General features: G+C 38.5%; 2 protein-coding genes across 2 annotated transcripts in view; both read left to right on the top strand.

Annotated features, from left to right (window-relative positions):
- Positions 1–13,596, top strand: part of LOC148731466 (uncharacterized) — a 424,262-nt gene that overhangs the window by 96,836 nt on the left and 313,830 nt on the right. The gene's annotated exons all lie outside the window — the stretch shown is intronic.
- LOC111343662 (fibroblast growth factor receptor homolog 1) overlaps positions 2,777–13,596 on the top strand; it is a 20,120-nt gene continuing 9,300 nt past the window's right edge. The window contains exons 1-9 of the mRNA XM_088761205.1: positions 2,777–2,934; positions 3,870–4,145; positions 5,200–5,523; positions 6,146–6,406; positions 6,547–6,828; positions 9,771–10,019; positions 10,938–11,184; positions 11,882–12,013; positions 13,170–13,360. Coding sequence (XP_088617331.1) covers positions 3,917–4,145; positions 5,200–5,523; positions 6,146–6,406; positions 6,547–6,828; positions 9,771–10,019; positions 10,938–11,184; positions 11,882–12,013; positions 13,170–13,360 — 1,915 coding nt within the window. The 5' untranslated portion in view covers positions 2,777–2,934; positions 3,870–3,916. The remainder of the gene's footprint in view (positions 2,935–3,869; positions 4,146–5,199; positions 5,524–6,145; positions 6,407–6,546; positions 6,829–9,770; positions 10,020–10,937; positions 11,185–11,881; positions 12,014–13,169; positions 13,361–13,596) is intronic.

The following is a 13,596-nucleotide window of genomic DNA, read 5'->3' as shown; positions in this document are numbered from 1 at the left end:
CCACCCCATCCAAAACGAGTCCGATTACAAGGAAAGTGCAGAGGCCGGAATGCATTTCAGCTGCCATAGAGGAGAAGTTCTTGATAACATCCAACCTGCCCATCCCATTAGTTTCGACAACTACAACCTATGTGATATGATGGAACGAGCCAAGTTGCCGACATTTGCCAAGTCAAGGCAGAATTTGCCTCAACTTTGAAATTCCCACCGGTGATATTAAGGCATAGAAAAAACCAGGAAAGATTTATTACTCGACGTTTCGGGGTCATCGTGACTCCATTATCAAGAGACTAGTTTAAAAACATGCAAATAAGGAAAGGTACAAGAATAGCATAAATTAGACTTAACGGCTTAAACAAACACCTTGGCGCGGATGGAATCCGTTTGCACGTTCAGTGTTGGCTTACGCATGCGAATATACAACATTTCATTAACAAGGCAATCAAATTTGCCGTTACATTTCGTGATGACGTTGAATTGCTCGATCAAGCGTTCAGGCATTTCACTATTGTGCTGGAGGTGGTAGTGTTTGTAGATAGAAGATGATTTCCTTGTGTGCCCTTCTACGCGCTCGTGTAAGTGACCACGAGTATAGCCCACATACCCTGCATCACACAGGTTACATTTAAATTCATAAACGACACATGTCGACATCATGTTGACATTATCATGTCGACGTCATGTTGACATTAAGTACAAGCGCAGCCTAGTTAACACCATGGTGGATCGCGCTTATCGATTATCTTCTAACTGGTCTTTCTTCTTCGAGGAATGTGACCGCCTTAGAGGGGTTTTTCATAACTTGAAATACCCAAAGCCACTGGTTGAAACTACAATCAAGCGGTTCGTTGAGAGAAGGATTTCATCTGCAGAACCCTGTCCATCACCAGACGTACCATCGGAGACTGTGAGATTAGTGTTACCCTTCAACGACCAGTCGTCAGCTAATCATGTTAAACAACAACTGAACAGTCTAAGCTCGAAGTTAAGCGTGACTGTCCAACCAGTGTTCGTTAGCCCTAAGCTCGATCAACAACTTAAGCAACACGAAATTAAGCCCCCTATTGTTAACAAACAATGTGTCGTTTATGAATTTAAATGTAACCTGTGTGATGCAGGGTATGTGGGCTATACTCGTGGTCACTTACACGAGCGCGTAGAAGGGCACACAAGGAAATCATCTTCTATCTACAAACACTACCACCTCCAGCACAATAGTGAAATGCCTGAACGCTTGATCGAGCAATTCAACGTCATCACGAAATGTAACGGCAAATTTGATTGCCTTGTTAATGAAATGTTGTATATTCGCATGCGTAAGCCAACACTGAACGTGCAAACGGATTCCATCCGCGCCAAGGTGTTTGTTTAAGCCAATAAGTCTAATTTATGCTATTCTTGTACCTTTCCTTATTTGCATGTTTTTAAACTAGTCTCTTGATAATGGAGTCACGATGACCCCGAAACGTCGAGTAATAAATCTTTCCTGGTTTTTTCTATGCCTTTGCTTTAGCAAATCCCTGCTGATCAGGTGATATTAAGGAACGTAAAAAACCCCATACTTAAGCCGAATTGAAGAGTTTTTTAAGAAATGTAGGTGCCATTAGTCTTAATCTCTGAAGCAGCCACCAGTGATATTAGCTGACACATTTCTTAAAAAAAAACTGAAAACTCTTCTACTCTGCTCTGGTATTAGCCTTTTTACGTCCCTTAAGATACTTCTTTCTTTTGGTAGTGAACGTAGGACAAAGCGTTTTTGGAGTTTATACTACAGTGCCACAGCTGACTCTGTCTCCTAGAGACTAATAGTATATGGATGATACTGAGAGTAAGCGATGAGCAATCGTCTGAAACTAAGACATTAGCCCCAGCGTTCAGAACGAAACACTTGGGAAATGCGGCTTTTATGGACTGTGGTCATAAACCCCTCCTCAACACACCACGGACGTATCTGTCATTTAAAGAAAAATGTATTCTATTCAAAATTTTTGAGCCCGCCAGTTCAGTATTCCATGTTGGCTAAATGCAAATCGCGCGCTGTTTAATGTGTTAACGGCATTTCGTCTACTTAAACTCGCTTCCAAATGTCAGATAGCCAAGCCCACTCCCGTCTCCCCTTCCCAATCAAAAAAAAAATTCTTTAGTTTTTACCTACTTCATCTAACAGCTTCTTGGTAGAAGTTGTAATAACCACACATATAATTAGTCGTAATATTTTGCGATTTGCAAAAATTTCATTTCACAATGTTTCCGTAGTTCCGTATTGGAGTTTTGAGCTTCTTTAAGAAGCGTCACGCCGTCACGCATTACAGTTACAAGTCATCGCGTTTATCCGAATATTTCTAAAACTGAGCTTTTGCGTTATCTCCGAAAACGAAATCAGTAGTTGGACAGTAACTGGACTACATTTCTATCAGGTAAGTTATCCGTTACGGGTGTAAAGCAGAGTTTAGCAAAATAATTGAATCAAAAGCAGAGTTTTCGGCTTTTCCGTGAATACGCTTAGTCTAAGTTACTGAGGTTTTTCAAACTCGATATACTTCGATGAATTATATGCAAACTCTACAACATCGTTCCTTACCAAATAAATGAGACTGCTAAAGCCAAAGATTAGCTTGAGCATTCAAAGTAATGATAGTGAAATGTCGAAATATAGACTGTGCCCCTGTCGTACATACCGCATTTTGTTAAATGATCTCAATATATCGTCTATGGTTGTTTCTCATATGCGGTTATTTGCAACATTGTATTTTTTTTCAGTCGATGATGGCTGGAGCGAGTGGAACTCATGAAGTATCTGTACCAAACCAGTTGGTGGTATACAAACAAGGGAAAGAGAATGTACTAATCCAGAACCAGCATTTTTGGGTAAACACTGCGATGGGAACAGAGCACAGCTGAGAGAATGTAGCAACACGTCCAGTTGCCATGAAGGTAACATATAAGATTCTCAGTGCTAAGTGATTTCGGTGAAAGGAAAGTCTTTGACAAAAACAAAATAAATAAATACACGAATAGAAATTAAAATAACAATGGATTCGGGGAAAATTCTTGCTTTGAACCTAAATCACACACTATAATTTAGGTAAGTATATAAAAAGGACAAATCATTAAAAGTAAGGATTTCATTATAAGTCACACATCCTTAATGATTTCATCAAAATTGTACATGTGCAAAACTCACCATGTGCTTTACGAGAGAAAAAAAGATAAAAATTGTTCCACGTACAGAAAGTGTCAATTTACAATTTATTGAAAGCTATAGAGTATGCTCGTTCTAAAATCTCTTCTCCTCCTCTATTCAGTATAGTATTTATCACAACGAAGCTTATGAGGCTCCTATTTCTGTTACAAAACTTTTTCATGCCCGTTTAACTCAACCTCGATGGCGTCATCATTTCTGATCACTGAGAAACGAGTTTTCCCCAAATTTGAAATACTTAGATGCTTCCTATGGCATACAAGGAGAAGTCTAAGGACATGAATTCATAATCAGCTGGATAATTTTAATCGGTAAACATCATTATGTTTGTAAATAGAATAAGAATAATTGTAAATTTTGCGCTCGGCATAGAAATAGAGAGAGCTGTTTTTCGTCTTGTCTCGAGAGTGGGACAAAGAAAAATTTTGAGTCCCCATGTGGATTGAAATCTGAGACCTACGGATTCCGCGCTCCGATGCTCTATTACTAGCCACAGGTGAGCAAGGCCCAATGTGAAGTCTATGTATAACACGCATCCTGCAGGCTGCTCGGGCGTGATTATTGCGGTCATTATTATCAATGTTATTTCATTATCATAAGACAATTAGTGCTGCAAAAACAAAATAAACTAAATAGCTAAATCTATTGTTTGTTTAATTTTTTGAAGCATTTCCGCTACGTTTCAAAACAGAGAAAAACCCGTCTGTCGGTAGAATGGAAATCTACACGAACAGCAGCTGGCAAAAGCTTTGTACCAGTCAATGGGATGAAGCTGATTTAAATTTAACCTGCATGGCCATGGGCTACTATAACAACGGTGTTTATGTCAACGACACACGGTATGCAGAAAGAGGCAACGCCTCGAAGAAATCCAACAACCACAACTGCACCACTCCAACTACGTGTCAAAAAAACCTGGCAAAGAAACACCAATTTTGCAAAGGTAAGAATGAATTGTACACATGTAATATCTTCATGATCCCATTTTCCGAATTCGGTAACACGATAAACTTCAAGTACATTGACAGAGAGGTAAATAGCCTGAAAACAATAATTTTTCGTCTTCGAAGATTGCTCAGATACACGAGAGGTATCAAAATTGAAAATTTTACCACAACTGCCAATAATTTTGCAATCTGATCGGCTATTGTGTGGCGGACTCCCTCGACTGCGCCTCTTGAGTCCTCAAACCACTGTCAATTAGTTAAATTTAACTGTTCTCTAAAGTTTTAGTTAGATCCTTAAAGGATAACTATTGAGTAACTGCTAGAACAAGAACTTGCGCTATCATGCATTTAGGTATCATAAACGTTACAGTTCTCAAAGAAAGAGTCAGATTGATCCTTTCAAACCCTTCATTTCAGTTCCCCCAAAAGATTGGTTTCCCTTTCCTTTCCCATTCTTCTCTTTCGTGTGCGATAAAATATTTCAAAATATCTGGACTCCACTTAAACCTATCAAAACGTCGCGTCCTTGATAATAGAAGACTAATGCCTAAGAGGTTATAGTTTATCATTATGAAGTTCCCTACTGCACTCTCGAGTTTTAGCGTTTTTTACGAAAGTTACGAAAGCATGCTTTTGAAAGTTTCAAAATACTGCAAAAATGAATTAGAACTGGTTTGCTTTCAAGTTAGTGTGCTGATGAACCTTACAAGGGGAAACACACACTAGTGCTTTGCAAAAGGGGATCGTTGACTATATATATCGCTTCAAGGAGACCAACAATATCCAATGTAAACGCCTTGATCCACACTGGTAAACAAATGAAAATTGCAACGTTGTAACTATTATTTTCCGAACCAATGAAACTTGTAGCCTGACGGAAATTACAAATTAAAACATTGAGAATTTTAAAAAACACGATCACAAAATTAGCATTAACTACTAATTCACTTCGTGATTTATGGCTATTCGTAATGTTGCAGGAATTTCGTATTCCCATAATTAGTGAAATCCATGCTAATTTGTAAATTTTTTTTTTTTGAATTTCCTTAGTTCCTGTTCGCTTGAATGGTGCAAATATGGAGTATGGAGGAAGAGTGGCAGTATTTTACAAAGGTAAATGGGCAAAGATCTGCAGGAATGGATGGGATTTTGAGGATGTTAAAGTTATTTATCGTCAACTTGGCTTTGAGGAGGCTTTGGCGGAATTCATTAGTTCAGACGTTAAGGATGACGGAATTCCTTTTGCAATGTCAGATGTGTCTTGCAATGGAAATGAGCCAGAACTTGCATCTTGTGCTCGTATTGATGGCAAAGTTAAGATCTCACCTCAATGTTTATCAGATGGCAAGGGTTCTCAGGCGTTGTGTCAACCAAGTAAGTAGTTCATTCTAAAGCTCGAGTCGTGATTCTGTTCTCCTGTGTTGTCTCTCTTCCACCCTTAAAAATTTTAGAATAATGGAAAATCAGATAAAAATTCGGATCTATAGATGACCTCTTTTCTAAAGAGCGCCTGCTGAAGTACGGTTTGCGAAAAGGGATAAGTTTTTTTTTCGAAAATTTTATAGTTAAGATAAAGATATGACTCGAACAAGTGATGACATGACTTGGTTTGGGGTAACATGACTATGCTTAGTGGTGATTTTACTTGGTCCAAGGTAAAATGACTAAGGTGACTTAAGCTAGGGCTCAAATGACTTTTACGGGGGTATCAATGACTGTTTATCGAATTTCATGACTTGGTGAGGGGCTACCTTGGTCTTAAAGAGGCCTCACGACTTTTAAAATTTGAATGTAACAGAAATTGACAACGATTGACTTGACTTTGTGTGGAGTAATGTAACTTGGTCTAATATAATGTACGGATAATCTACAAATCTGTCAGTTTAAGCATTGGTATTGGTAAATATATTCATCTTTTCTTTCTCTACCTGTAATGTTATTTAAGATGAGATTATTTATTTTTTATAACATCCTCTAACTGAACTATTTCTTGCAGAGAACAAAAAAGTGTTGGACAAAAAAGAACTCTATTTTGATATTGGCAGCAATGAACAGCTTCAATGCTCAATAAAGAATGAAACCAGTTATACAGGATGGGTCATTAATGGTGTAAAGCATCACACAAACTCTACGTCTCAAAAAATCAGGATTGAAAAAAGTGGTGAACTGTTCATTTATAAGGTGCAGTTGTCTGATGCAGGACTATACGAATGCTCCAGATTGGACTATGTTGAATATCACATTGTCTACGTTAATGGTAAGAAAACATCTTTTCAGCTTACAGAGATACAGGTATAGGCTAAAAATGCTGGATGATGAGTGGTAAGATCATTGATCATACTGATCTTTTAATAGTACTTGTATGATATTGATGATTCTTAACACTTATTTTGACAGCAAAATTTACTGAGGACACGCCAAACCAACAAACTATGACTGCGGGAAAAAAAGGTACTATAAGGTGCAGTGCCGAGGGAAAGCCAAGGCCACAGATATCTTGGAGTAAGAAAGATGGAAAGCCCTTAAGCAAAGGACGGTTCACTCCAGTATCCAATGGCAATCTACATATTAGCCTTGTAAAGCCTGAAGATGATGGGACATTCATTTGTACAATGAAACAAACTAAAGGACCAAAGAGGGTCACAAGCCGTGATAAAAACATAAAAGTGACAGTTATAGGTGAGTAACCAAGAGGGGCAATGTAAAGAACGTCAGGCAGTTATATCAGTTCCTAAAAAGTGATTGTTCCCTAACCAATTCAAGTTTACAGTATTTTTGCTGTCCATATCTGCAGCCATGTGAGGCGAAACCATATTATAATGTTAATATAATTATATTATATTGTTGATTTTAATTGTTTAATAAATGTATCGAGTTAAAATATTTACAGTTGTTAACTCCGTAGGTTGACCGTCATAACGCAAAGAAGTGCCTTTCGATGAGATTAATAGTTTCTTTATAAGCTGATCATGTACTAAATACGGCTTTGGCTGATTAACGCGGTGCGTTTTCTTTCTGTATTGAGTATAATCGTTTGTCTAGCGATGCAATTACCTCGGATGTGAATCGTGACGCTTTGACTGCATGCTGCGCGTTAGTGTCAGTTGAACGTGCGAGAATGGCGAGGGATTTGTTTGTTTTGCCTCCTCGAGTAGCCGAACGGACGGCTTTTGGTTGTAAAAATACTGTAGGAGGCTATCGACGCTCTCTCAATCCATGATGATAAGCGTATCAACTACATAGTGCTTCCGGATCCTTGGCTTAGAGGATGATGACGTTATCGCTTTTTTTTCCAAAACTCCCTATGTAAAGCTCCGACGAACGGCTAACGCTCGAAACGTCAGCTTTTGAAATCGTTACGGTGGCCAATTTACCACTTTAACTTTGTTGATATATCCAAATTATTTCGTTACTCCCACCGACGCAGCCCCAATGAGTTTCTTTCGAAACTATCAGCCTTTATCCCTATGTAAAGATTAGCAGTAACTGCGGAAACCGGACTCTCCGTCGCTGTGCTTTCTATCTACTCATAAATTGGTCCGTTGCAATGGAAGACTATTATTAGCAGATCTCATACGCAATTCAAGAGGTCTGCGATCTGAAAACAAACAAAGAAACAAACAAAAGGACATTATAATTATAGTCAAGTGCTGTTTTCATGTAACGTTCCAGTACTTACGGCAAGGCTGTTGGTATTTTAGGTAATTTGGTTATATTAACTAAGGCCCAGTTCAGACGCCGATCTTTTCATGAGCCGAACCTAATTCCTTGAATTAAGTACATAAAAAGATCGGCGTTTAAATAAATTTGAAACGGCTATTTCAATTTGGAACATTAACGGCTTACCCGTTCTTCCCGCCTGGTTTAGCCGAGAATTTCGCCTTTGGAACGCCTTTGGAACGGCTTTGACTCAGACGTCGTACTTAACATGTGCCGATCCGGATGCATAAACTATCATAGTGTATTTTTCAGGTAATATGACTGGTTTTACTGGAACTGTATTTGAAACGGCCAAAAAGAACGGCTTTTGAATTAACAGGCGTACTTTTGTTAATTTGGGTCGGTCCAAATTCGAACTGAGTTCGGCTCATGAAAAGTTCGGCGTCTGAACCGGGCCTGAGTTGAAATTCTAAATTAGCCACCGTAAAGAGTGGGAATAAGATTTTAAATCATTCAATGCCAAGAGTTAAAAAGCTGACGTTCCGAGCATTAGCCCTCTGTAAGGGCGAAGAGGGGAATTGTGGGTTGTGTGCCGTTTATATGCAGAAAGTGGAGTTACGCTAATGGTGGGAACATGGTGACGAGAAAAACAAGAGTAAATAAGTAGAACGAAAAGTGTTCGTTGATACCTATGGGATTAAGAGTACCAATTTGAAGCATTTACTTTAAGTTCAAGAGTCTCGCGGCTTTCCGAGCTACCTAAATGTAAAAAGAGACTGCAGACTGCCATTTGCTGCTTATAATGATTACGTAGATTAAAATGTTTATCAACTGGTTTTAATGCGCCCTTGTCATTCCTTTCTACGTCGCGAAGATGTTCTCAGAATCGGTCACTTAGACATCTTCCTGTTTCGCCGAAGTGTATCACTTTGCAATAAGTGCTAGTTATGCAATAGATGATATTAGATGAAGTACACGTGACGTAATCAGTAATCCTATTGAATCATTTGGGTCCCAATATTTTCTCAGCGTTGTGAATGAGAGCACAAGTTTTGCTTCGTGCGCGAGCGTATTTAAAAGTTCCAGGTTGGTCATTAGTTTTAAATGAACTTCTGACCAAAAAGTTGCCAATATTTTTGCCACGTTTAAATGACAATACTGGAGGTTGCGAAAAGATAGTGCCAATCTTTGGATCATTTTGAGGTCATATGGTGATCTTGAGGGTGAATGAAATGCGGTCGGAATTTTCCTCCCGTGACGTTGGTAGTGCTGATTGTTGATCAACAATTTGGGCGCAGATGTTGACCTGCTTGAACGACAGAAACAGCGTAACCACGTTTTTCGAAAAACTGGCACGTTGCCTCTAAATAGTCCCTTTTACAGTTGTGGGCTTGGTGGCGAAGCCTTTGAACAGGAGTGAGGCTAAGGATGACCCTGTTGTGATAGAGACCTGTATCTAGTTAGCGTGACAACAAAGTAATTTGCATTTGAAAAGCAGCAACATCTCTATCATAACAAGGTCACCCAAAGCCTAACTCTTGTTCAAGGGCTTGGCCACCAAGCACACAACTGTAAAAAGGACTATCGTCGAAAAATATCAGAGTCATCACTACATAAACGACGAAGTCTTAGCAATTGAGAAAAGGGAATGGAATCCTTGACATGAGATGGATGCGAAGTTGAATACAACAAGCAACTATGCAAGTCTGTAGGTTTTGTACCCAAAAGAGGGGTTTAACCAATTTATATCTATTTTGCCTTGTACCTCGTGACTCGGTCCAAGGTGTTCCAGCCAGATCTATGAAAATGCAGATAAAATTTTCACAAAAGAAGGCCAGAAACAATAGTATAAAATCTCAATTAGAAATATTAACATAAGAAAAGAGTAGTGTTATGTGCTAAGCGATGTCACCGTTTTCTGTTTTTGTTTTTGTTTCTTTTTTTTTTTTTTGACCTCTTAGTTCCACCAAAAGTGAATATTTCTGGAGCAAGCAGTCTCATCGTAGAGGGAAACAGTGTGAACTTGACGTGTGAAATTGTGGTTGGTCGGCCTGAGCCTGAGATAACCTGGCTGAAGAATAATACTTTGCAGAAAAAGGGTTGGTCTCTCCTTTTCCCTAAAATAAAAAAGAGTGACTCAGGGCAGTACACTTGTAGAGCAAAGAATGAAGCTGGCAACGATACCAAAGACGTTAACCTTTCTGTTAAGGGTGAGTTTGTTAATCTCATATAGTTATGCTTCAAATCGGTTTTGCATTTGGTTTGTACATCGGGTGAATGATTAATGTTCAGTAGACCGAGGTCTAAATCAAGGGGTCTGAGTCTGAGCTTCAGGGTCATTATGTAAGTGACACATTGGTTTATGAAGGATGGCACGCAAACAGTATAAACTGTTGAACTACTGGCTCTCTACCCTAAACATCTCCTAAAACAGTTAAGAATAGTTTCAAAACAGGCAAAACTAAAGGAACTAGTGGAGTCCTTCTTATGTATTTCTAAAGGGTCCCATTCCAGCCTACGAACATGAAAAGTTCTACTTTCTACCGTTTCTCTGTTGTACCGAGGGCACATTAAACTGTAGTTCTCATAATGACTAATCCTACTGTGCGATTCAGAATTTCTGGGAGTTACCTGCGTTATGTAACTTGACAGTCGGTCTCTCTAATGTATGTTGTGTTGTTGCTTAAGGTAAAAATACTAAGTAGAAATGGATATTAGGAAAACCATCAGAAAAACTTAAAATCTAACGTTTCACCTAATAACTACAATGGACTCATCTGTTAGAACCAGGTCCATAATAAGTGTTTTTTCAGACCGTTTGATCTTATATCTATCCCTGCATGATGGTTTCAGAGCTCAGTTAGTTATGTGACCAGGCCTACGGGGTTTTTGTAAGCATTTGCATGATTTAATCAAAGCCTGTTTAATCTTCTTCCTTTCTATTTATTTATTTGAAGGGGGGAAGGAAGGGGAGAAGGGAGGAGGATGGGGGAGGGGAAGGGGGAACAGGTTGGGGGGGTGAGGGAAAGGGGAAGGGGGAGTGGGAGGGTGGAGGGGTATTGAGGTGGGGGCTTTGAATCTGTAAATTATCACATTTGCAATCTCTGTATTTTGCATTCGCTTTGCAGTTCCACCCCGTATAAAGCTTGAGTTCAAGAATGTTAACATTGAGCTTCACTCCGCGTTTAGAACAAAGTGTTACTGGAGTGGTGATCCAGAAGTACATGTCAACTGGACTAAGGATGGAGTGCTTCTTAGTACCAGCAACACCTTGGTCATTAGACGTGCGACCTTTAAAGATAAGGGATATTATGAATGCACTGCTCAAAATGATTATGGCAAAGCTAACACCTCCTTCTGGATCGATGTTACCGGTAAATTTTCATACTGTAGTCTGTTATGTATTGAACTTGTAACTCAAGAAAGTGTTATTTTTTGTAGTTTAAGCCAGAATAAAAGGACACTTCCACTTCTCATCCATATCCTTTACATATGCCAATGACTAAGGAATAATGATCTCGTTACTGAAGTTGGAGAGAAATTAATACACATTTGGATGAGACAAAGAGTGAACTTTCTATCAGTGAGGTTTTGGAAGAGGACGGCCGGGGTGAATATTCTTGTGAAGGACGTAACAAGCTTGGGTTTGTGGCCCGCTCCTTTGTAAACATAACTGTCAAAGGTAACCTGGCGGAGTATTGTGTCTAAGGAAGCACATAACACTTCAGTAATCAAGTAACCTGATCATTCTCATAGGAGCAAACCTCTGCTTCTTACGTTCTCCCCAAAGTTTGCTATCGGTTTTTGTTTTCTTGGAAAATATAGATTTTTTTAATTAAAAAGGGATTAGAAACAGTAGCAGAACCTTATACATGTATATAACTACATACTACACTCATTCACGTGGAGGGTCACAGGAAAATAACCTTGGGTCTGGCTATAAATCTACACAAAGAAAAAATAGTGATTTCGCTTTTAAGAACAGGCGTCAATCTGGACGGTAACATGACTATTATTACAGGCACTATCGTTGAGATTGATCTAATGACTACATTTATTTGACACAATTATACGAGCAAGTTCCAAGAGCCATTCAAGGTTCCAATTCTTTGTGGTATTACATTGGTGGATTAGTGGCGGTGGTGATTGTCATTTCGCTAATTGCCTGCTTTTTCTGCAAGCGTCGAAGGACAGGTGAAGCTCAGTTGTTTTGTTTTATTTTAGCCACCTTTGATTAGAGTAACAGAAGCTAGCTAATGCTTACATATATTTTCTTTTTGTTTATGTCACCCCACACTTTAACTGTTTCCTCGATCTCACCCTTTCAAGTCGAAAAAACAATGAAACGACCAAGCGAAAACTGCAATTTGTTAATTATTATTGTAATAATAATAATTTTTGCAGTATTACTATTAACATTGTTATTATTATCATCATTATCGATATTGTTATGATTAATGTCGGTATTTTGAGAACATTTGTCAATTCAGCTGATATTTGGTGCACATTGAAATCATGTTGCCATTGTATAGCAATTTTATAAGAACACTTGATTAAATATATTGATACAAAGTTTTTCCTTCTTTGTCTCCTCTCTTAAATTTTTTCGATTTAATTTGCAGCTATGGGTCTGTAAGTCAACTACATTACCTTTTGTTCATCAAATTTTTACTCATGCTTTAATCCTTTCCATGCTATCTCCATATTTGTTAGTCACCAACATCACTTTTTTTTTTGGTTTTTTTGTGAAGCATTGTTTTCAGTTTGTCCAGAAAATTTCAATTTATTTCTGACCCCCCTCGTGACTTAGAACCTTACATGACGACAGTAACAAATATAATATCATTTTACTTTTATTATGATAATAATTATGCCGGCATATTTAACACTCATGAATTGCTGGCAGAATCAACCTAATTCGTTCGTTTGTTAATTTTTTTCTTTCTTGTCTTACAAGTCTCTTTGAATTCTACCTGTTTGTATCCTAAAATTTTAATGTTTTTAAAATTTGAATTTAAAGTATAATTTTCCGGTTTTGAAACCAACTGAAAAAGTCTCTGTAATTCATTTTAACAAACAACGTGGTAGTTAAATCCGATCTGAGCAGTGTACTTGCATCATAGATAGTTACAAGCGTGTTTAGTGATAAATCAGGTCCCTAGTTTAGCAATAACTTTGTCTCCTCATCATCCGCAAGGGCAATTATCTAGGTAAAAGTCGGGGCAATCAATAAACTCATACTAGCAAATTAATATAGTTTTTTTGCTTTTCAGAGCAAATAATTTTTTTTTCATCACCGTTCTTTGTTTTAACTCCAAAAGTATGTAACGTTTCCAATTTTCAGTCCTGATCAAGAGCAGGCAATTCAAAGAGCAGGCAATTCTGCTGGAGCCATTGAATGTGGAGGTAAATGAATGGGAGATTGAGATGAGCCGTGTCCTGCTTCAAGAAGTCATTGGGCGAGGGGCCTTCGGGGCCGTGTGGAGAGCTCTTCTGAGTTCACCGAATGGAAGGCCTGGAAACCGGACAGTCGCCGCTAAATGCTTCACGCGTAAGATTCCTTTGATTCGATATGTTGATACTTATATAGATTCCAGGGTTGCATTCTAGAAAGTTTAATACGGAGAGGGGGTCCAAATTTATTTGTCGACCAACGCACAACCTCCTCCACTCTTCTTCGCTCACGGATAAAAACTGAGCAGAGGGGAGAAAAGGCAAACAAATTGATAAAAAAAAAATCAGCCAGTTAGGCGATCTTGTCATTGCAAAACTTTTTGTGTCTTGTAT

Source organism: Stylophora pistillata, chromosome 5 (genome assembly GCF_964205215.1).
Source record: "Stylophora pistillata chromosome 5, jaStyPist1.2, whole genome shotgun sequence".
NCBI lineage: Eukaryota > Metazoa > Cnidaria > Anthozoa > Scleractinia > Pocilloporidae > Stylophora > Stylophora pistillata.
Note: the sequence above shows the minus strand (reverse complement) of the source record. Positions and strands in the feature narration are given on the sequence as shown.